This window comes from Apium graveolens, chromosome 9 (assembly GCF_009905375.1).
Source record: "Apium graveolens cultivar Ventura chromosome 9, ASM990537v1, whole genome shotgun sequence".
In the NCBI taxonomy this organism is placed as follows: domain Eukaryota; kingdom Viridiplantae; phylum Streptophyta; class Magnoliopsida; order Apiales; family Apiaceae; genus Apium; species Apium graveolens.
Genome location: NC_133655.1, coordinates 6790565 through 6816008, shown reverse-complemented (window position 1 = coordinate 6816008; position 25444 = coordinate 6790565). Strand labels below are relative to the sequence as shown.

At 34.2% G+C, this 25444-nt stretch overlaps 1 protein-coding gene across 18 annotated transcripts; it reads left to right on the top strand.

Annotated features, from left to right (window-relative positions):
- Positions 1-1086: 1086 nt before the first annotated feature.
- LOC141682611 (small RNA degrading nuclease 5-like) lies at positions 1087-5209 on the top strand. Of its 18 annotated transcripts, none has more exons than XM_074487305.1 (12): positions 1087-1376; positions 1759-1892; positions 1984-2099; positions 2181-2306; positions 2415-2485; positions 2691-2816; positions 2902-3012; positions 3285-3361; positions 3466-3539; positions 4317-4352; positions 4800-4841; positions 4967-5209. In XM_074487305.1, the coding sequence occupies exons 1-6, from the start codon at positions 1338-1340 to the stop codon at positions 2715-2717; spliced, it is 513 nt and encodes a 170-aa protein (XP_074343406.1). In that variant the 5' UTR covers positions 1087-1337; the 3' UTR covers positions 2718-2816; positions 2902-3012; positions 3285-3361; positions 3466-3539; positions 4317-4352; positions 4800-4841; positions 4967-5209. The 18 variants fall into 18 exon arrangements, with proteins under 18 accessions (XP_074343406.1, XP_074343405.1, XP_074343407.1 ...); XM_074487304.1 differs by having other exon boundaries at positions 3458-3539; XM_074487306.1 differs by lacking the exon at positions 3466-3539.
- The last annotated feature ends 20235 nt before the right edge of the window (positions 5210-25444 follow it).

Below are 25444 nucleotides of genomic sequence, written 5' to 3'. Positions count from 1 at the left end.
ATATATATATATATATATATATATATATATATATTGAAATCCATACAGTTGGATCGATGAAAAATATTTTTAAAATAATCGAAACAACAATTGAGGATTAAACACTAGTTAGTTGTATTAGTGAAACTAATGTTTGATTGTTAAAATGGTAAATCAAATAAAATTATTTTGATATAAAATTTTGGTTATATCACTAATATATATATTTATTGACTCCTATAATATAAATTATAATATGTTCTAATCATTTCGGGATAAATTGTCCAAAGGTATTGCGAAATATATAAGGGAATTTTTTTATTTTAAGAAAAAGCTATTTATATAAAAATAAATTAATATTGAAATATATATATATATAGGGGAATGATCAAATAAAAAATAAAATTAAAATAGAAACTAGGAACCAATCTAAGCCATTAGATGTAACTAATCTAATGGTCCCCCTTAAATCACACCACCCAATTACTCTGCATCCTCCCACACCCAATTTCAGTTTTTCCTCTCCGTTTTTAATTTGATTTTTCTCGCCAAACCGTAAGTTTTTTTTAAAATCCGATTTCATTATATTTTTCTATATCTCTCAACGATCGATTTGCATACCATATGTGTTATATTTCGAATTAGTTTTTTTAAAAAAATTATTTAGTTTATAGTTTCTATTATAAATTGGTTTCCATTGGAGTAGCCCCTATATATATATGTTATTATTATTATTTCTCAAAGTTAATAGTATACTTCTAAAGTCAATTTTTTATTTCTATAAAAATAATATATTTCCTAATAATTTGTAAAATATTTATGTATTAAAAAAGTGACATCTAATTTTTCTAATATATTTTTTTAGTATAATCTTTTTAACGATCCAGTCATGTGAATGTTAAGATATATTTATTTAAGTCATATACACAAATTATCAAATATAAATATACGATTATATATATTTATATTTAAAATAATTATCAATATTTAATCTATTTAAATTTTAATAATATTTTATTGAGTTTCCGGTTTTTCCAAAAAAAACACCGCGCTTTTGAGAAATAGAACAGTCTGATAATCTAATTGCTTCACATGCTTCACATCTTAATATATTTTCAGTCTCTCTTTCTTGCTTCTCTCTCCCCTTCACTCTTCCCCTCTCTTTCTCCCCCTCTCTTCTCCTGGTTATGCAAAATCTATATATACATAAATGTTTACTTTAATTCTCGCCTCCTTTGGTTGATTTGTATGTTTCTTTTACGGGGGCTTTAGTTATGGTTTCGTTTAGGGTTTTAATTTGACTTCAATTTGGGGTTTTAGTCGGTGTTCAAAACTAGGGCATTAGGGCTTATTTTTGGATGCAAGGGAAGGCGTCTCTCCCTCTCTCTCTCTTCCTGGTATGCACATCTCTCTTTCCCCTCTCTCTATGATCTCTCTCTCTGTCTCTCTCTCTCCTTCCCCCTCTCTTTCCCCTCTGTGTATATATATTTGCGTGGATTTTGTAAATTGTACTGTAATTAGCTACTGATTTTCTTGTAGTGCTTTATTTGGTAGATTTGTATTTATTTGTTTTTGTTTGTGTTGCGTAGAGAATACAAAGTAATTTGAATTGTGATGAACAACCTTGTGGAAAAATATCAATAAACAACAAATCAGCTAATATAGTTCAATATAACCATTTCTTTATTTAAGAAGGATTTTGTTTTTCCAGATTGGCACTTGCATATCATACACAATATTTTTGGTGTGTGTAATGCTGAGTTGTCTTCCGATATGCAGAACAAACCCCTCATTCCCAAAGTTATTATGTTTTATGTACCTGGCCTTGACGCAGGTCTTTACTTGTCACAGTCTAAGGTACTCCACAGTTTCAAAGAGTACTGTGGCGTTCCAAGAGCAGTGTCAGCTCTAAGGTTGGTGACATTTATCTTTTCTAGCAGAATATTGAATTTATGCATTGCATTTCTTGAAAGTTTATGCTTTTGGTTTTTTGTTTGTTGATAGCCGTGTAGCAGATGGAATACAGACTATAGATGCTCATCTTACATACAAGGTGAAAAGAAAAAGGGTTATTGCTGAGCCTATAAGCAAACCTGTTCAGAATCAGAGTTCTGATCAAGGTATATATCAGCTATAAAGTTGTAGACTTGTAGTGCTTTCCGGGTTAAAATAAGTAAAATAGTAAACTATCTTCGATGCAGGAACCTGTGATTCTGTTTTTGATCTATCCTTTGGTGATCTCTCGAAAGATTTACCATTTCCCCTGTCATATTACACACTCACAGAGACCGAACTAGAACAAAATGGTTACTTCCGTAGTCAACCAGGTGACAATATATATACAGTATACCATTTCCTTTTTATCCTTTATTCCCTTCACGTTTATGTTGTTTGGTTGTTCTTGATAAAGCTGATGAGATACATCTTTTGTGCAGATTTTGTTTCAACTCTTCCGTGTCCTTCAGGAGCTCCTACCCACGAAATATTGGCGCTTGATTGTGAAATGGTAAGGCAGGGTTCAGATGTTCAGTGTTGTTCGATGTTTCTGTGTTGTTCGATGTTTCTGGCCTGGAAGTGCTATATCATTATTATATGTATATTATATTTCTTTTCAAATATTGAAGTTATGTACTATATTCGTTCTTCTAATCAATTTACTAATCAATTTACTGTATAGTTCCAGATCGGATTTTCTTAGTCAGACTTGTTAGTTATTGATGTTGCGGATTGAATTTTGATGGGATAATGACAGTGTCTCTATTGCATATGCTACAGCAGTATATGTGACTGTATATTCGGTACATATATTGATTAATAGGGTTGCAGTGAAGGATATGGTAAAAATATATTGCTTTTTATCTGTTCGTTTTGCTTGGTTCAGGTGGAAAGTTCTTAAAAAAAACTTGTTCTATTGATTGGCAGGAAATCTGGTGAACCAAGCAAGAGGAAGCCATACTTGCCTGTTGATAAACAGTTCTTGATAACCAGAAATGTTAAATTTAATCTCAATATCCCTGGAATGTTTAGTTTCCTGTAAGATGTTTTTTTCTTTTTTACTCAGTAGAAAGTTTTATTTTTGTTATAGAAACTTATTATTTTATAATTGATTGTGATCATTAACTTGTATTATCTATTCTAGTTAGAGTATCTTTAGTTAATATAAGTATATAATATTACCCCATGTGTTGTGTTCAATAAATACATTTGGTATGTTGTTGTAAGAGGGCTCTGTCTAAGCAGTGTATAAAGCTGTCTGAATAGGGTTTAATATGTTCTGCGTAAATGAGAGTTTTCCTCACTTGCAGAAATTAGTTGAAGGATACTTGCTTAGGCTGCTCACAGGAGTGACATATTCACGCATATTCTGATATGGCATTTATAGGTGGGAGTTGCTTTTTGGTTATTCTCCCCATTTTAATTAATTAATTAATTATTTTCAGTTTTTTCAGAGTTTTAAAGCTTAACTATTATAATTAAGAATGGCAGGGGAAGTCCTGTGAACCAGAGACTGGGAAAGAGTCAAAGGAGAAGGATACATCAGTTTCCCGAAAGGAATACTTGTATAAAAAATCAACGTTCTCATACTCGCTAAGAAAATTAATTGTTAATTGTTTATTTTTTTGGTACTCGAAAAATGTATGATTAGATGAGAATATTTTTACTACAAAAACTTATATTCCCCATTCTCTCTGTGCAAATTGTCAGCCTGGGTTTGTAATATAAATATCCTCTCTGTGGTACCCCCCACCACAACATTATCCTTCAAATGATTCTCCTTGGCAATGTTGAATGTGATCAGAAAGATAATAGTTGGAAAAAGACTAAATTTAGTGTTGGTAAATGCTCATCAACATGGACTAAGTATAAATATTTTATGTTTAATTCGTAATTTACTTTAATATTCTGCTGGTATATGTGTAATCTCCCATGTTGTGGAAATTGTTTGCAGCACCATTATTAATTCTTCATGAATATTAACTACAAGATTACATAGTATTTTACTGCTTCAAACTGGTAAAATATTGTATGTGTATGTGACTGATAACCTCTGCATATATACTATGCACAATAAGAACAATACACTGTTCTATATTTAGAAAGGTAACAATGTCAAAGAAGTTAATTAGAAAATAATGGCTAGCTATACAAAAATCATCCGAGTGTGTAGTAAAATTATCAATTTTCTAAACTGATTACTTTAATTTTTTTAACCTCACCTATAAAATTTAACAATAATTTAGTTTATTTAGAAATCTTTCTTTTCTTTTCTGCTCCCATCTAATAAGTTATAAATGATTATACACTTATATTATATGTATGTTGTCACTGTGTCACAGGCTATGGCTGAACAAATGGAGGAGCTCCGCAGCAAGGTATCTGAACTAACTATTAGATATTAACATGAACCTCCCTATATATTTCTGGTTTCTATGAAGTATAAGTACCTATAGAGTAGTGTAGTATGAAAAGTCCTATCAAGAATTAATGAATGTAAACAAAAACCTGACCAAACATCCAATATGTACTCCATCTTACAACTCTTTAAATCTTGTACTGAAAGAATAACACTATTGAGATTAGTTTTTATAGATGTATACAAAAGGTGAAAAGCTGACCAAACATTAAATGTATTCAAAGACCCTTCAAGTGCTGGTCTGATTAGTTAGGCTTAGCTTGTAGGGATTTTATTAAGTGTGAAAGTACTGGGAGGTATATGAATTATTAATTGTATGATCAGTTCTAATTTTTTATCATTTCAATCATTCACTTATTGTAATAAATAAAGAGCCAAATTCTGTTTTACTGTTTTGTATTGGCAGGAACGTCATCTTGGAGATGTCAACAAACAGATGAAAATTAAGGTTTCTTTTAAATTGTCTTTGATACTCATTATCCCTATGAATTTAATATATGTGTAGACCTGTGGTAGTGTATTTGATATTTTTAGTGACAAGAAGTAACTTTTTGATTATTTTGAAAAATGCAGCAAGAATCAGGAGGACAAGAGTATAGGGGTGCTCCTGCATTTGGATTTTGAAAATTAAAATAATTATGTAACTTTAGATACTTGGGTATCATGTAACATGGATCACTAAAGATCATTGTTTTATCATTCAGGAGTGTTTCACTTACCACTTTGAACTTGTATTTGCTATTGGGTTTGATGTAATAAAACCATAAATGTATACGTTGTTGGAATTATGCTTATGATAAATGTCTTTGGTTTAGAGTTTGTGATTGCATTAGACTTTGAAAGGTTTAGAATTTAAATTGGAAGCTGAAAATGGCTGGAAACTAAAAATCAGAATTTGGCTATTCTGGAAATACAAACTTACGACGGTCGTTCATCACATATTCTGTCGTAAGTTGGCCCCAGTTCCTAACATACGACAGTTTTTTTCTTTCGAAAGCTTCTAATTTATGACGTGCATCGTATATTTATGTTATATTTTATCAAGGTGGGACCCACAAGAAAATATTCGACGATTTTTCTGTCGTAAGTAACTAACATACGAAGATATTTTCCGTCGTAAGTAGATTTATTATTTTATTGAGTATGTGGGCCTCTTCTTCCTAACTTGCGACGCAATTTTATCTTGTGATGAAAAAACGAACTTACTAATCGACCAAAAATGATGATTTTTTTCTGTCGTAAATGGCTCAATTACGACGATTTCAGTTAAAAAAACCGTCGTAAATGGCCAGATTTGATGTAATGCACCATCATTATTACGAGCTACCATACCAATACCAAAAGTATTATTCTCTGAGAATGTTGCAACATCCCCTGTGACCTTGAGTGTCTTCTCCCGCGGCATAACCCAAGAAACAACTCCATCCCCTTGGTTAAGACAACGAAATCTAACTATTACTGAACAAACTTGGGCATTTCTCCGGCTTCCAAGGTACTCCATTGCTAGTGCTACAATACCGTTAACTTGCGTATGCTTTTGCTTCCAAACTAAATCATTTCTAACTTTTCAAATTGCCCAACTCAAAGTCAAAACCCCTGCTCTGCGAGATTGAGAAATTTGTTGGAACACCTACTCTAACCATTTCGAAAAAATGTCTGTATCTATGATCTGAATGCCTGTCAACACAAACCCCCAACATTGATGAGCTAACGGGCATTGGACAATGTTACTAATAAAGGTGTTATCACAACTACTCATACTGTTTAGTAAATAGTGACAGCTCAGCAAGCCTTATCATCAAAGATAGTTGGGATTGTTAGAGCAATATATAGTCAGTATTTATTAGTGGAGGAGAGGTGAATCAATTCACTGAGATGTAACAAACTCTGTTATTTCGGCAAGTTGATTCTGTATAAACATTCTCTATTTGTAATATACAATCTTCTTCATGTCCATTTCTATCATGGTATCAGAGCTTTATGCTCCATTTTTTATCCGATTTCATCATTTTCATGATGAATCTGTGATGAATTAAGCATATCTTCACTCAATTTCTCATCTGAAACAGCTTAAATTTATTTTTTTTGGTCATTTTCACATCTCTGATTGTTTCTTATCGTTACGTACATTCTTTGTTGAATTTATCAGTCATCTTCTACAGAGACGACGACCTCTGCATCTTATGCATCTGCTACTATTGGATCAACATCTACATCATCATCATCAATTGTTAATGTTAATCATCCATTCTATCTTCATCCATCTGATAGTCCTAGTATGCAACTTACTCCTGTCATTTTGAGTGAGAGCAATTATAATCAGTGGTGCAGATCGATGGAGATAGCGTTATCTTCTAAGTTGAAGTTCGGTTTTGTTGATGGAACTTGTGTCAAGCCTGTTTCTACTTCTCCGTTATTTCTGCACTGGATTCGTCGTTACAATATGGTAACATCTTGGCTCCTTAACTTAATTTCTGTCGAAACACGTAATAGTGTTGTTTACATGAAATCTGCAATGGATATTTGGAGTGATCTTGCAACTCGCTATGCTCAAAGTAACGTTCCTAAGCTTTTTCAACTTCGACCTGAGATATCGCATGTTACACAAGGAAATTTGCCAATTGCTGGTTACTTTACTAAGTTTAGAACTGTTAATGATGAACTTGAATGTATGGTTACTAAGCCGCGTTGTACCTGTACACTTTGTAGGTGTGTGGTTAATGCTAATCTATATGCTTATGAGCAAGATGTTAAGATCTCACAATTCTTGATGGGCTTAACTGAGCAATTTACTGGAATTCGAGGCCAGATTTTGATGATGAAGCCTTTGCCTTCATATTAAGTCAATGTTACTCTCTTTTACTTCAAGAAGAAAATCAGAGATCTTATGCTCTGTCTTCTTCAGTTGAACCTGAATCAGTTGCAATATCTGTTAAAACTACTGGCACTCATTATCAGGCTGGTAAAGGTGTTCGACGAAATATTCAGGAGAATAAAGATCAACTGCTTTATGAGTTTTGCCATATGCCAGGCCATACTAAAGAAAAATGTTATTGTCTACATGGTTATCCCTCTTGGCACCGATTTTTTGGAAAACCTAAACCTAAACCACGATTTGTGTCTAATAATAGCAACAACAAAGCCATTTTTGTGGCACTGGTTTGAAATACAGAGGTTTTGCAGACAGCAACTCAAGAACAGCCTGCAGTGTCCAATTTTTCTGATGGTTTGGCTTTAACAGATACCCAATACAAACAACTGCTCATGTACTTACAAAAATCTCTGTCAACATATGAGACAAAGTCTCAAGTCAACACCTGGTTTCCTTCTATGAACAGTTCACAATTTGCAGGTATTGTTTTCCACTATGTTAACAATGTGGATTCCTCATTGTCCTTCAAGTCAAATAAATGGATTGTTGATACAGGTGCTACGGATCACATAACACCTTTTGCACATCTTTTACATGATGCTAGATCAGTTCAGTCTACACTTTATCTTCCTAATGGGAATACTGCTTCAATTATCTTAGTTGGAAGTGGTCCTTAGTTCTGATGTTATTATTCATAATGGGTTATATGTGCCTGCCTTTACATACAATCTTCTATCTGTATTTAAACTACTTACTGATACTCAATGTGCTGCTACCTTTACTTCTCAACTCTGCTTTATTCAGGGTCCCACTTGGGAGAGGGCTCTCGTGATTGATAAAGAATTCAATGGTCTATATTTACTTAGTCAGGCCCAGCTTATTGAGCATCAGGCTCAAGTGTAGGCTACTTCTGTGGTTAATGCTTGTGCTTCTAGTATGAGTAAAGCAGTCTTGTGGCATCATCGTTTAGGGCATGTACCATCTCCTGTCTTACAGTTACTTCCTTTTAATGTGTTCCACAAAAGTCTTCCTTAGTGTGATAGTTGTATGTTGGTAAAGCAAACTAGACACAGGTTTCCCACCAGTATTACTGTATCTCAATCTATTTTTAAGCTTGTTCATATTGACCTTTGGGGTACATATCGTCACAAAATTCACAACAATTGTACTATGTTTTTTACCATTGTTGATGACAAGTCTAAGGCAACTTGGGTCTATCTGTTATCTTCTAAATCACATGTTGTATTCACTGTCAAGGCTTTTATGGCTTATGTTGAAAATCAGTTTTCTACTTCGATTAAGATCATTCGTTCAGACAATGGTTTGGAATTTGTAAATAAAGAATTGGCAGATTAGTTTTCTAGCAAGGGAATTGTCCAACAAACGACATGTGTTTACACGCCTCAGCAGAATGGTTTACTCAGAACGAAAGCACCATACTCTACTCAATATTGCTAGAGCATTACGGTTTCATTCGTCTATTCCTCTATGTTTTTGGGGTGATTGCTTGTTATCTGCTACATATATTCTTAATAGAACTCCTTCCGCTGAATTAAATGGTCTCACGCCTTATGAAACACTGTTTGGTACTCCGCCAAATTTTCATGATCTAAGGGTGTTTTGGTGTATCAGTTTTGCTACTGTGGTACCTCATCCTACTGACGAGTTGGCTCCTCGTGCAGTGAAAGGAGTGTTTGTTGGTTATCCTTTTTCCAAGAAAGGATAACGAATCCTAGATTTACAAACCAAACAAACATTTGTGTCACGGGATGTTGTTTACTATGAGTCCATCTTTCCATTTAAAGAAATGAATAATCCAACTTTGTCTCAGTTATTTCCTTACACTCAGAGCTATGAAGAATGTGATCCTTTGTATAGTGTGCCTCGTGCAGACACTGTAGACACTATAGTCCTTATTGCTGATAATGTACCCACTTATCCAACTGCGACAGCTCAGGTTCCAGCTGTTCCAACAGTTCAAGTTCTAACTTCAGATTATGGTACCTCAAATGTGATTAATAATCAACCTAGAGTTGTTGACAGACCTCAAAGAGCTCGTCAATTACCAGCCAAGTTCACTGAATTTACTGGCTTACCTACTAATTTGGTTGATAAGATTCAACTTAAGTCAACATCATCAACTTCATGTGTTTCACTCACAAATTACTTGTCTGGTTTTTCACTGGATTCTATTCCTACTCACTTTGTAGCTAGTACGACAAGTATAAGTGCACCTACAACTTATAAGCAAGCAGTGAAACACTCTAATTATTGTGAAGCAATGGATGTAGAGCTAGCAGCTCTTGAGGCTAATTATACATTGCAGTTGCAGCCCCTACCTCCCGTTAAAAAGATTTTGGGGTGCAAATGGTTTTTTAAGGTAAAATATTTACCTTCTGTTGAGGTGGATCGCTACAAGGCTCGCTTGGTTGCCAAAGGCTTCACTTAAAGGGAAGGATTGGACTATTTTGAAACATTTGCACCGGTTGCTAAAATGTCCACTCTTCGTATTTTACTTACCCTGGAAGCTAAAAGTAACCGGTCTCTCAAACAGCTTGACGTCACCAATGCCTTTTTACATGGTGTGTTGGGTGAAGAGGTGTACATAGTGTTACCACCTGGATATTCTCCACCTGCTGCTACTCAATCTCAGTTTACAGGACAACGGTTGGTTTGTCGATTGCTCAAATCCATCTATGGACTCAAGCAAGCTCCACGTCAGCGGTTTCTTGCCCTCTCTTCAGCATTATTGAAGTTTGGGTTTGTGTAGATTGTTAGTGATTCGAGTTTGTTTCATTTTTCTCGAGGTAACACAATTGCGTTTCTGTTCATCTATGTCGATGACATGCTCTTAACTGGTAATATTTCAGATTTACTTGACGAGATAGTTCAGTTCTTGGGTCACGACTTCAAGATCAAAGACTTGGGTCCTCTTACTTATTTCTTGGGCCTTGAATTGTCTCCTTCCTGTAACGGGATTTTTGCGATGCAATACAAGTACACTATTGATATTCTTAAAGATACATGGGTGTTTGGGATGTAGGCTACATGTATTCCAATGGAACAATATCACATATTGTTGGGAGATGACACGATCTTCTTTTTACTTGATGTCATTCCTTATCGTCGGCTTGTGCGTCGCCTTATATATCTTACTATTACTCGTCCCGACTTATCATATCCACTGCATGTCTTAGCTCAATTCATGAATGCACCTAGGGAGGCTCATTAGTATGCTGCTCTCAAAGTTGTGAAGTATCTTAAGGGCACTTATGGTCAGGGACTGTTGTTCTTCTCCATCCTTATTTGTCCATCACGTCCTATTGTGATGCTGACTGGGCTAGTGGCCCTAATACTCGATTGTCCCTTACAGGTTATTGTGTGCTACTGGGGGATTCTTAAGTCTCTTGGAAATGTAAGAAGCAACATATTGTTTCTCAATCTTCGGCCGAGGAAGAGTATCGTGCCTTGGAAGATACTTGTTGCGAATTGACCTGGCTTGTCTCCCTGCTTACTGAAATGTATGTGTCTCATCTAACCCCCATTACTCTATTCTGTTACAACAAGTCTGCATTGCACATTACTTTAAATCCTATTTTTCATGAACGTACCAATCATATTGACATTGATTGTCACTTGGTTTATCAAAAGTTGCAGCAAGGTCTGGTTACCACTTAGCATGTTCCTTCTGTTGAGCAACCTGCTGATGTGTTTACTAAAGCTCTGGGTTCTTCTCCGCTGTCTTATCTTCTTTCCAACTTAGGTGTCTGCAATTTGTTCTCGACACCTAACTTACAGGGGGATGTTACTTATAAAGGTGTTATCACAGCTACTCATACAGTTTAGTAAATAGTGACAGCTCAGCAAGCCTTATCATCAAAGTTAGTTGGGATTGTTAGAGCAATATATTGTCAGTATTTGTTAGTAGAGGAGAGGTGAATGAATTCACTGAGATGTAACAAAATCTGTTAGTTCTCCAACTTGATTCTGTATAAACAATCTCTATTTGTAATATACAATCTTCTTCATGTCCATTTCTATCAGACAAGAATATGAATTACTGACTCATCATTAGTATTACAGAATGGACACACGTTCTGAACTGGAACACATTTAGTCACTAGCAAACTTCTAGTAGGCAAGACATTCGAGACTGCCCTCCATATAAAATTCAGAAACTTCGCTGGAGCTTTTACTAGAAATATGGGATCAGACATCGGTTCAGAACCGATGTTAAAAAAATCTGAACCGATGTCTTCGCGTGTGATGTTAAATGTCATCAGCCTTTGACATCGGTTAATAGCCGATGTCTATTACAGTGCTATACATCGGTTTTAAGATTAAATGTGATGTCTTTGCAACAAATTTCAGCTTATATTATAGTATTTATAGGTGAATATGGGTATATTATGAGGTATTTATCCATTAAAACATGAAATCTACAAGTTCTAAACGCCATTTATTAAAATTCTTTCGAACAAACCGATGTGAAATGCTAGATCAGACATCGGTTAGATTAGTTGCCCGATGTGAAATGTTTGATCAGACATCGGTTAAGTTAGCGCCCCGATTTGAAATGATGGATAAGACATGGGTTTTCTTCATGAAACTGATGTTAAATCTTTTTGTTTAACATCAGCCAATTTCTCTAACCGATGTTATTTGACTTAAAATATATTGTGTTTCTTTTCAGAATCGATGTCAATTGACTATTTCACATCGGTTTTTTTACTTCTTTTTCATTTAATATTATTTTACATGATGTCTTTTGTACAGTTTTTTACATCGGTTTACATGTACCATTGTGATGTTAATGTTCTGTAAATTGCATGCCATCCCGGTACTATTTACAGCCATAGGGAACCAAAACAATGCAACATCCCAACAAAAAACATCCAAACAGGAAAAACATAAAGGTATTCATCCAAATTACAAGTCTAATACCAAAATATTACTCATATCATACTATACTATACATACATTTCAAATAAAGCATTCCATTAGCCAACTTATACTATACTAATTTTTAAGTACCCTATTCTTAAATTCCGACAACTCCATCCAATTTAGCCAATCAACCCAATTCCGACAAACTAAAGAAGAGTCTGACTTCTGTATTATCAAACCAAAGAGCAGCAAAACAACCCTGCAGGCCGATAATGTGTACGTCTGGTTCTAATGGTGCCGATGATTTAGACTATAATAAAAATAAACAATATCAATCATTACTGCAGAACATTTGATATATAAACTAGAATTAATAAAAAGTTTATGTTAGATGATAATATGATTTCATAAAAAAAAGAAATAGAGATATAAAACAATCTTATTACCGTGTGAACAAATTTTATTATCTGATTATTTGAGAATACAATATCACTAATACCTGTACCAAATTCAAATATATTATCCTCTGTATTGCAGAATCCTCCTCTAGCCGTATAGCAAAACCTGATACAGAAAAATTAACAAAGTGAAAAGTTTGAAATTAGGTTCCAATATAACTGAAGAAAATACAAACAGGATTTAATGTCTACCGATAAATATTCATCTTTATAATCACAAGGTGAAACAAGAAGAAGAAATAGTGACTGGAAAATATACAGGTACCATGTTATATATAGAAATAAGGTTTGATTATTAACACATTACAGGTACCATTAGAATATATATCATCACTTATCACTTAACAAAGAAAAATGAGACGGTGTATCATCTGAATTACTAAAAACAGTAAAGGATTATTAAATGTCTGTTTAATCATTTAAAATGACATAGAACATATAGATATCACAAAAGAATATTACTGGATATTGCTAGTTATCTACTTTTCTTATTAAAGACGTCAACAACAGAATGAGACCTGTTAGTTGGTCCATTTGAGAAAAATTCTACTTATGCCATCTTGTCAGTTCAACACAGAATTAGGCGAGGCATGAATCTGTGGCTCTCAACATTATTATTTAAATGTTGCCAACAGACCAGCCTTTTCTTTGGACTATGTAATGAATGTGACAGAAATCACATAAAAAATGGTGCACCCAGAGTTCCTACTCTTGTACATTTAAGATTTACATTCAGACCCTCTAAGAAAGATATAAGAGGCGATATATAACTCACCAGTCTGGTACAGATCTTGAGAAAAATTAGTCCTAGAGCCCAATCCTGATACAAAGGGAATGCAGGACTTTCATCTACTGGTACCAGCATTGGCACAATTACCAAAAGTTCAAAGAGCAATCCAATCAAAACTGGGATGACAAAAATCTGGGGAGAGAAATCAATGTCAGAGTTGATAAAATAAACTAGAGAAGTTGTAATCAAAGACCAGATTCTTACCTATATCGACAGTAATACAGAGCTCTTCAGAACAATGCCACACCACTTCCATATATGCTTCAAAAGAACTGCAGCTACAACAGTCCAAATGGCATAGCTCTCAATGACAAAAGCATAGAGATCTAATACAAAAAATCTAGAGCTAAATATGTTAATAACACCTAAACTTAATTGCAGAACATAATATAATAAACAAAACTGAACATACAAATATAAATATACACCGACATATCTATATAAATACACAATGGATGTAAATAAAGCTAAAAGAGAGAGATATGTTACCGATTGAAGGTTGGTTTCAAGCTCCAAAGCTTCAGACCTGTAATAAAAGCTTCATTAAAATCAAAATATAAAATTTTGAAATAAATTTAAAATTTACATACATAATCAAACCAAACATTTGCTTTCTCGGCTTGATTTTAAGCTACTAAATTAAATAAGACCACCAATTTCTAGCCCGATTTGTAACGGAAAACTCCTTCCCTTTTTCAAACCATCGTCAATGGCTTTTACCATGGCCAGAATCTTCCACCAAGATCTAGATAGGGAGACGGAAGAGAGAGGAGAAAGAGATGGTAATAGAGAATACAATAGTAGAGTGAAAAAAGAGAGAGCAAATCTCGATTCAGTTATTTTGTATTAGGTTTAAATTGGGTTTTACAAGAAAGGGGCGGTAAGAAAGGAGACAGAGAGAGACAGAAAGACAGAGAGGGAGAAGGAGAGAGAGAGAGAGAGATGAAGGAGATTAAGTTTAATATTTGAGAGAGAGAATCAGAGTTTTTGAGATATAGCGGAGGTTTGAGAGAGAATTGCAATCGTGGTCTGAGAGAGAGACAACAAAGAGAGAGAGCCGCCAGTTTAAGAGAGAGAGAGCCCTGATGTGTGAGTCGAGGTTTGGGGGAGAGAGGGAGAGAGATAAAGATGGAGATGGAGAGAGAGAGATAGAGATGTATGGGTGTGTGAGTAAAGGGGGAAGGGGGAAATAATTTTTTAACTTTTTTGTTACGGGGTAAAATTTGGGTACTTAGCGGGGGAACATAAACATTTATTTAGTCATTTTTTATTAATGGTTATAGACAACGGTTAACATAAATAACCGATGTTAAAGTGAAAAACATAAATCTGTTATTATTTTAAAATTGAACATAGACAACGACAACTATGTAAAACTGATGTTAAACAGGCTTTTAACATCGCTTTTTTTTAAAACCGATGTTAAATAGGCTTTTAACATCGGGTGCATTACATACCAACGTCTAAGCACCGATGTCGTATCTACTATTTTTAGTAGTGAGTACTTACCAGATCTTTCTCCACAGACTATTATTATCTTGAACATTCCACAAACCTTTCTGAAATTGCAGTAACCTGTACGCACTCCTTACAGAATATATTCCCAAATTCTCCTTAGACCAGTATAAATGATCATGAATATCAGCTCCGCCAATCTTTGTGTTGAGGATACCACCCTGGTCCCGACTATCAAACATGTCTTTTACTACCTCCACATCCCACTCCCTTTTAATACATTCAAACAGATTCGCTACCGGGTAGTTTGTCAGATGCATTTGGTCCGTTAAGACATACGGAGTGACATTATCACCCACCCAAGGTTGTCCTATAATACTGATATCATTTTCAGAACCAATCACCCACCTCAAGCCAGCTCTAGGAACATACCTTGACTCCCAAATACTTCTCCAGATATAGCTTGAGTTATTCCCCCTTGCTGACTCCAAGAAGCTCCCGGTAGGAAAATAATAGGTCTTATAAACTCTGCTTATTAAGCCCTCGTGCGTATCATAAATCGCTAACCCTATTTTCCAAGAAGTGCTTAATTAAAATCTCTGAGATATCGGAATCCCATACTCTCTACTGATTTGTGGCTACTCAATATCTCTCATCCCATCCAGTAAATTGATCGATTTTTCTTGGTATTCGAGCACCACCAGTTTTTAGTAAGTTGCCTCTCGATATTTTTTGAGACCTCGATGGGTAACAAAAAAACAGACATTGCATAGCTTGGCAGGGTTTGCGCTACTGATTTGATTAGGACCTCTTTTCCACCTTGAGTAATAACACTACCATCCCAACATTGAATCCGAGCTTCAACTTTGCTTTTAAAAAAATTCAACAATGAGTTTTTGTTTCTACCCAGCATATTAGGTACCCCAAGATACATGGTATTATCTCCTGCCTCCATAATTTGCATTAATTGGCATATCCTATCTTTATTATATTCAATAATATTAGTTCTAAAGAATACAAATAATTTTTCCTGATTAATCTTCTATCTTGAAGCAACTTCGAATTTCTGCAAAAGATCCATCATTCTACCTGCACCTTGCTCATCTGCTTTGCAATAAAGATAACAATCGTTAGCAAAGAGCATGTGGGTTATGCTCGGAGCCCCCTCTAAATTTTTATTCCTTGGATTTGTTTCCTCATCTCATACTTCTTAATCATGGCTGGCAATCCTTCCGCACACAGAATAAACAAATAAGGGGAGATATGATCATACCAACTTTAAGAGACGTTGTAATTAGGATTTATGATGACATAATGATATTATCATGTACATAAGATTTAAGAGATCATACCAACTTTAAAGGTAATATAGTGAAAATACTACGCAATGAAGTTAAGGAAAATTCTTAAGAATATGTGATTAATTCAATAAAAGATTCTTAAATTATTTTAGGATTTATGCTTATTAGTATAGGAGTGTTTATAGACCTTGATAGCATTGAGGCAGTGTTATATTTGAAAAGCGTTAAAATGATGATGTAGCTTGGAGTGTTCTTAGACTTTCAGGATACTTGAAAAGGTTGCTTAAGATATGTTTCCAAGATTGTGAACCAGTAACAAAGATGAGATTGTTGAGAGAAATTAAAGAAGAGGTTTTTATTAGTAAAAGTGTTAAAACTACTTTAGGATATACGAATTTTGTTAATATTTAGCAATGAACTACATAAATGACTAAGATGTGTATCGACACAATAGGAAAAATGAGTTTCTTATACTTCGAGACTATTGAAAGAGTATGACTGAGATATTCAACTTTTGATGTTGAGTTTCTTACAAAAGAGGTAATATTGTGTTGTATACTGTAAGTTATAAAAAACGGTCGGAGATTTTAGGCTCTTTGACGAAGGTGACCAAAGGAATTATGAAGTTATTAACTAGAGTCAAGAGTCGAGTTCACGTAATTGGAAAATGATTTAAATAGTTGTGTAGTCCAAGTGACCGAGAAAATAAGTCGACCGATGAAAAGTAATTAAAAAGGCGGACTGAACTGATAAGAAGAGTGCTCTTGAGTAAGAAGGATGATAAATGAATTTAAAGAATTGTTTCCAAATTTCTACTCTAGATTATGCAAGATTAAATGAATAATTGTGAGTGAAATATATCATTCGCGATATTTTATTCATATTTGAAGTACCAATATAGAGTAGGATATTAAAGAGACTATTCGTAACCTAATTTAAAAATAGAAATTTTGAGTTGGAAAACTAAACATTTCACGGGTTAGTGAATTGAAGATGAACACTAAAGACCGAATATATTACTATACCCATTGAAGTTCCAAATAAAAAATAGAGCATATTGTAATAGATTTTATAAATGAATTTACCGCGAATCGTAGTAATCATGATGCGATATGAGTTATTGTTAGTACAATTTCTTCCGGGAAATTAGAAGAATTCAAATAAGGAACAATTGAATTTGTATTTGAAAGAAGTTACGGTTATAAATAAAATACCGTTGTTTGAGAAGATTTCAATATTATCTTGGAACTAGAGTAAGTCTGAATACAACTATTACCCGCAAAGTGACGGTTTTGTACAAGACATTCATATTATATACGAGTTATTACGAGATTAATCATTTGATTTCAAAAGAAGTTGAGATAATTATTTGCCATTGCCTAAGATTGCCTATGAAAATAAATGTCAAGGCCTAGTAGGAAACTTTTTGTGGACAAGGATATCCAATATTTTGGAATGAAAAATTAGAGTGAAAGTTACCTAGAATTGATTGGCATAATGAATAGAAACAAACTATTGAGATCATTCGAAAAGGGACTAGACACAACTTAAGATAGATAGAAAAGGATAATGATTATACTTTTGAAAACAAACTGTTATATAACGTATCATTATGGATAAGTATGAAACGTCTAACAAAAGGAAATGAAAAGTAGGTACAAGATATATAGAACCACTTGAGACGCTTGAGTAAGAAATTAGTAATTATTTTCTATAAGTTAGTTATACCATAAGGACTCCAATATGTTCATTATGTTTTAGAAGTTAATACTATGCGCATAATCATGATATTGACATTCAACCATTAAAGATATATAGTATTACATAATTTATGAAAAAATATATATGAAAATAGTGGATTAAAATGTAAAGGTTCTGAGAAGTAGAAATATGAAAATGGTTTTGAAGGAGTCATAAGATGGAAGAATCTTTTCGAAAGCTATAAAGCGAAATTTGGATCAAATATCGCTCTTTGTTCATGACGAGTGTTGATAAGGGGGCTCTAAAAACGACCAAAGTTTTATAGAGGATATCTTAATCTTGTTATTTTGTCATTTTATTTTGAGATGGTATTAAGTGGTGAATACTTATATATAGTACCTACGGTCTTATCCCAATAAATTATTTCTCGATTTTAACTATATATCTCACTACATTAATATATTTTATCTAAAAAGGTGCTCTTTGTTTAAATGTCATTTATGTTAATTACGATGCCGCTAATTTTATTTTATTATCTTAAATTATATTTACATTGAATAGAAAGTTGTAACTTTTAATTTAAATTCTGGATAAACTATTATTTTTTATTAATGTTCAATAGTATTTACAATTCAAACGAGTTATTATTAATTATGGCCTTGTAATTATTTTGAACCAAAATATAGAGAATAGCCCATTAAGGGTCCATTTCTTTAATGAACTTTAATTATATAATTACTATTTAGTTTTATTTTGACTTTAGTAGTAATCTCTTGAGTATAATAGTAATCTTTAGAAGAGAGTATAAAGAGGGGAGTATTTTGTGGGGAGGTTCTAGAGTTTTCTATACTTATTTACATCTATATTGGTTAACGGGCTAAACACTTCTTCCCTAATACTTTGATTGATTGAATTCGTTTTAGAATTATTGTGAAGACTACACATTCATTCTCACAAAACAACAACAAAATTCACAATGGGATTACTGATTTTGGGTAGTAATAGAAATCAAAAGTGGATTAATAATCTTTTGAATGGAGTTAATCAATGGGTAAAAATTTTAAGTTTAAGCGTAATAATATCTTTTCATATAATGGAATTATTTTTATCATACTCTTAATTAATGGGATCATTTATGAGTTCTTTTAATAGTAATTTTAATTCATTATTGTGTTGTTATAATAACAAATCTGTGGCTAATTATTAAATATAAAATACTCTTTTGATTAAAATTAAATAATTATATCTATATTAATTTTGAATTACTAACTAATAAAATAAGGATATTAAATAATATAAATATTGATATTTGTATTAACCCCCAAATTTTTAGTAAAGATATCTTAATCTTGTTATTTTATCATTTTATCTTAGGATGGTATTAAATGGTGAATACCTTAATTTAGTATATACCATCTTATCCCAACAAATTATTTTTCGAGTTTAACTGTAAATCTCACTATATTAATATATTGTATCTAAAAAGGTGCTCTTCATTTAAATATCATTTTATGTTAATTAGGATGCCTCTAATTTTATTTTATTCTCTTAAATTATATTTATCTTGAATAGGAAGTTGTAACTTTTAATTTAAATTATGGATAGACTATTATTTTTATATTAATGTTCAACAGTATTTATAATTTGAGTGAGATATTATTAATTATGTCCTTATAAATATTTTCAACCAAAATATAGATAATAACCCATTAAGGGCCCATTTCTTTAATATACTTTAATTATATAATTTACTATTTAGTTTTATTTTTTACTTTAATAGTAATCTCGAGATTATAATACTCCCTAGCTAAGAGATGGATAGCCCTATTAGCAGACCCTTTAATAAATAACAACTGAATTGTGTTTAAATCTCTGATTATTGTTGGGCAATCGTGAATAATTATCCCTAAAGGGGAGATCATAGGGGCCTTGCTTCTGATTTATTGAACAACTTCTAAACAATCAGACTCAATTGTTACCATATTCCATTTCTCCCTTTTTATCAAAGGGAGAGCTTCCTTCATTGTCACAGCCTCGACCATTTCTCGACTTGCTGCATTATGAAAACAATCAGTCCTAGCCAAAACCAAACCACCATCATTATTCTGAGCTACCATACCAATACCAAAAGTATTATTCTCAGAGAATGTTGCAACATTCACTGTGACCTTGAGTGTCTTCTCCTACGGCTTAACCCAAGAAACAGCTCCATCCCCTTGGTTAAGACAAGGAAATCTAGCTATTACTGAACAAACTTGGGCATTTCTCCAGCTTCCAAGGTACTCCATTGCTGGTGCTACAATACCGTTAATTTGCGTATGCTTTTGCTTCCAAACTAAATCATTTCTAACTTTTCAAATTGCCCAACTCAAAGTCAAAACCTCTGCTCTGCGAGATTGAGAAATTTGTTGGAACACCTACTCTAACCAGTTCGAAAAAATGTCTGTATCTATGATCTGAATGCCTGTCAACACAAACCCCCAACATTGATGAGCTAACGGCCATTGGACAACATTACTAATAAAGTTGTTATCACATCTACTCATACTGTTTAGTAAATAGTGACAGCTCAGCAAGCCTTATCATCAAAGATAGTTGGGATTGTTAGAGCAATATATAGTCAGTATTTATTAGTAGAGGAGAGGTGAATCAATTCACTGAGATGTAACAAACTCTGTTAGTTCTGCAAGTTGATTCTGTATAAACATTCTCTATTTGTAATATACAATCTTCTTCATGTCCATTTCTATCATGGTGTCAGAGCTTTATGCTTCATTTTTGATATGCTTTCATCATTTTCATGATGAATCTGTGATGAATTAAATATATCTTCACTCAATTTCTCATCTGATATAGCTCAAATTTATTTTGTTTGGTCATTTTCACATCTCTGATTGTTTCTTATCGTTACATACATTCTCTGTTGAATTTATCATTCATCTTCTACAATGACGACGACCTCTGCATCTTATGCATCTGCTACTATTGGATCAACATCTACATCATGATCATCAATTGTTAATGTTAATCATCCATTCTATCTTCATTCATCTGATAGTCCTGGTATGCAACTTACTCCTGTCATTTTGAGTGAGAGCAATTATAATCAGTGGTGCAGATCGATGGAGATAGCGTTATCCTCTAAATTGAAGTTCGATTTTATTGATGGAACTTGTGTCAAGCCTGTTTCTACTTCTCCGTTATTTATGCACTGGATTCGTCGTAACAATATGGTAACATCTTGGCTCCTTAACTCAATTTCTGTCGGAATACGTAATAGTGTTGTTTACATGAAATCTGCAATGGATATTTGGATTGATCTTGCAATTCGCTATGCTCAAAGTAACGTTCCTAAGCTTTTTCAACTTTGATATGAGATATCGCATGTTACACATGGAAATTTGTCAATTGCTGGTTACTTTGCTAAGTTTAGAGCTGTTAATGATGAACTTGAATGTATGGTTATTAAGCTGCGTTGTACCTGTACACTTTTTAAGTGTGCGGTTAATGCTAATCTAGATGCTTATGAGCAAGATGTTAAGATCTCACAGTTCTTGATGGGCTTAACTGAGCAATTTACTGGAATTCGAGGCCAGATTTTGATGATGAAGCCTTTGCATTCATATTAAATCAATGTTACTCTCTTTTACTTCAAGAAGAAAATTAGATATCTGTTGCTCTGTCTTCTTCAGTTGTACCTGAATCAGTTTCAATATCTGTTGAAACTACTGGCACTCATTATTAGGCTGGTAAAGGTGTTCGACGAAATGTTCAGGAGAATAAAGATCAAGTTCTTTGTGAGTTTTGCCATATGCCAGGCCATACAAAAGAAAAATGTTATTGTCTACATGGTTATCCCTCTTGGCACCGATTTTTTGGAAAACCTAAACCTAAACCACGATTTGTGTCTAATAATAGCAACAACAAAGCCATTTTTGTGGCACTAGTTTTAAATACAGAGGTTTTGCAGACAGTAACTCAAGAATAGCCTGCAGTGTCCAATTTTTCTGATAATTTGGCCTTAACAGATACCCAATGCAAACAACTGCTCATGTACTTACAAAAATCTCTGTCAACATCTGATACAGAGTCTCAAGTCAACATCTGGTTTCCCTCTATGAACAGTTCACAATTTGCAGGTATTGTTTTCCACTATGTTAACAATGTGGATTCCTCATTGTCCTTCAAGTCAGATCAATGGATTATTGATACATGTGCTACGGATCACATAACACCTTTTGCACATCTTTTACATGATGCTAGATCAGTTCAGTCTACACTTCATCTTCCTAATGGGAATAGTGCTTCAATTATCTTAGTTGGAAGTGGTCCTTAGTTCTGATGTTTATCTTCATAATGTGTTATATGTGCCTGCCTTTACATATAATCTTCTATCTGTATTTAAACTACTTAGTGATACTCAATGTGCTGCTACCTTTACTTCTCAACTCTGCTTTATTCAGGGTCCCACTTGGGAGAGGGCTCTCATGATTGATAAAGAACTCAATGGTCTATATTTACTTAGTCAAGCCCAGCTTATTGAGCATCAGGCTCAGGTGCAAACTACTTCTATGCTTAATGCTTGTGCTTCCAGTGTGAGTAATGCAGTCTTGTGGCATCATCGTTTAGGGCATGTACCATCTCCTGTCTTACAGTTACTTCCTTTTGACGTGTTTCACAAAAGTCTTCCTAGTGTGCCAGTTGTATATTGGTAAAGCAAACTAGACATAGGTTTCCCACCAGTAATACTGTATCTCAATCTATTTTTAAGCTTATTCATATTGACCTTTGGGGTACATTTCGTCACAAAACTCACAACAATTGTACTATATTTTTTACCATTATTGATGACAAGTCTAAGGCAACTTGGGTCTATCTGTTATCTTCTAAATCACATGTTGTATTCACTGTCAAAGCTTTTATGGCTTATGTTGAAAATTAGTTTTCTACTTCGATTAAGATCATTCGTTCTGACAATGGTTTGGAATTTGTAAATAAAGAATTGGCAGATTAGTTGGCTAGCAAGGGAGTTGTCCAACAAACGACATGTGTTTACACGCCTCAGCAGAATGGTTTAGTCAGAACGAAAGCACTATACTCTCCTCAATATTGCTAGAGCATTACGGTTTTATTTCTCTATTCCTCTATGTTTTTGGGGTGATTGCTTGTTATCTGCTACATATATTCTTAATAGAACTTATTCCGCTCAATTAAATGGTCTCACGCTTTATGAAATATTGTTTGGTACTCCGCCAAATTTTCTTGATCTAAGGGTGTTTGGGTATCTCAGTTTTTCTACTGTGGTACCTCATCCTACTGACAAGTTGGCTCCTCGTGCAGTGAAAGGAGTGTTTGTTGGTTATCCTTTTTCCAAGAAAGGATATCGAATCCTAGATTTACAAACCAAACAAACATTTGTGTCACGAGATGTTGTTTTCTATGTGTCAATCTTTCCATTTAAAGAAATGAATACTCCAACTTTGTCTCAGTTATTTCCTTACACTCAGAGCTATGAAGAGTGTGATCCTTTGTATAGTGTGCCTCGTGCAGACACTGTAGACACTACAATCCTTATTGCTGACAATGTACCCACTTATCCAACTGTGACAGCTCAGGTTCCAGCTGTTCCAACAGTTCAAGTTCTAACTTCAGATGATGGTACCTCACATGTGATTAATAATCAACCTGGAGTTGTTGACAGACCTCAAAGAGCTCGTCAATTACCAGCCAAGTTCACTGAATTTACTAGCTTACCTACTAATTTGGTTGATAAGATTCAACTTAAGTCAACATCATCAACTTCATATGTTTCACTCATAAATTACTTGTCTGGTTTTTCACTTACAAGTATAAGTGCACCTACAACTTATAAGCAAGCAGTGTAACACTCTAATTAGTGTGAAGTAATGAATGTAGAGTTAGCAGCTCTTGAGGCCAATTATACATGGCAGTTGCAGCCCCTACCTCCCGGTAAAAAGATTTTGGGGGTGCAAATGGTTGTTTAAGGTAAAATATTTACCTATTGGTGAGGTGGATCGCTACAAGGCTCATTTGGTTGCCAAAGGCTTCACTTAAAGGGAAGGATTTGACTATTTTGAAACATTGGACTATTTTGAAATATTTGCACTAGTTGCTAAAATGTCCACTCTTTGTATTTTACTTACCCTGGCAGCTAAAAGTAACCGGTCTCTCAAACAGCTTGACATCACCAATGCCTTTTTACATGGTGTGTTGGGTGAAGAGGTGTACATAGCATTACCACCTAGATATTCTCCACCTGTTGCTACTGAATCTCAGTTTACAGGACAACGGTTGGTTTGTCGATTGCTCAAATCCATCTATGGATTCAAGCAAGCTCCACAGCAGTGGTTTCTTGCCCTGTCTTCAGCATTATTGAAGTTTGAGTTTGTGCAGATTGTTTGTGATTCGAGTTTGTTTCATTTTTCTTGAGGTAAAACTATTGTGTTTCTGCTCATCTATGTCGATGACATGCTCTTAACTGGTAATATTTCAGATTTACTTGATGAGATATAGTTCAGTTCTTGGGTCACGACTTCAAGATCAAGGACTTGGGTCATCTTACTTATTTCTTGGGCCTTAAATTATCTCATTCCTCTAACAGGATTTTTGTGACGCAACACAAGTACATTGTTGATATTCTTAAAGATACATGGGTGTTTGGGATGTAGGCTACATGTATTCCAATGGAACAATATCATATATTGTTGGGAGATGACACGACCTCCTTTTTACTTGATGTCACTCCTTATCGTCGGCTTGTGGGTCGTCTTATATATCATACTATTACTCGTCCCGACTTATCTTATCCACTGCATTTCTTAGCTCAATTCATGAATACACCCAGGGAGGCTCATTGGCATGCTACTCTCAAAGATGTGAAGTATCTTCATGGCAGTTATGGTCAGGGACTGTTGTTCTCCTCCATCCTTATTTGTCCATCACGTCCTATTGTGATGTTGACTGGGCTAGTGGCCCTAATACTCGATTGTCCCTTACAGGTTATTGTGTGCTACTGGGGGATTCTTTAGTCTCTTGGAAATGTAAGAAACAACATATTGTTTCTCAATCTTCGGCCGAGGAAGAGTATCGTGCCTTGGAAGATATTTGTTTCGAATTTACCTGGATTGTCTCCCTGCTTACTGAAATGTCTGTGTCTCATTTAACCCCCATTACTCTATTCTGTGACAACAAGTCTACATTGCACATTGCTTCAAACCCTATTTTTCATGAACGTACCAAGCATATTGACATTGATTGTCACTTGGTTTGTCAAAAGTTGCAGCAAGATCTAGTTACCACTTAGCATGTTCCTTCTATTGAGCAAACTGCTAATGTGTTTACTAAAGCTCTGGGTTCTTCTCTGCTTTCTTATCTTCTTTCCAAGTTAGGTGTCTGCAATTTGTTCTCAACACCTAACTTGGAGGGGGATGTTACTTATAAAGGTGTTATCACAGCTACTCATACAGTTTAGTAAATAGTGACAGCTCAGCAAGCCTTATCATCTAAGTTAGTTGAGATTGTTAGAGCAATATATTGTCAGTATTTGTTAGTAGAGGAGAGGTAAAT

Bases quoted from the DNA above. Each gene is read 5' to 3' on its own strand.
- LOC141682611 (XM_074487307.1), top strand. From the start codon at position 1,338: ATGCAAGGGAAGGCGTCTCTCCCTCTCTCTCTCTTCCTG. The intron at 1,377-1,758 runs GTATGCACATCT...TCCGATATGCAG, and splicing joins TCCCTCTCTCTCTCTTCCTG to AACAAACCCCTCATTCCCAA. The intron at 2,307-2,414 runs GTGACAATATAT...TCTTTTGTGCAG, and splicing joins TTACTTCCGTAGTCAACCAG to ATTTTGTTTCAACTCTTCCG.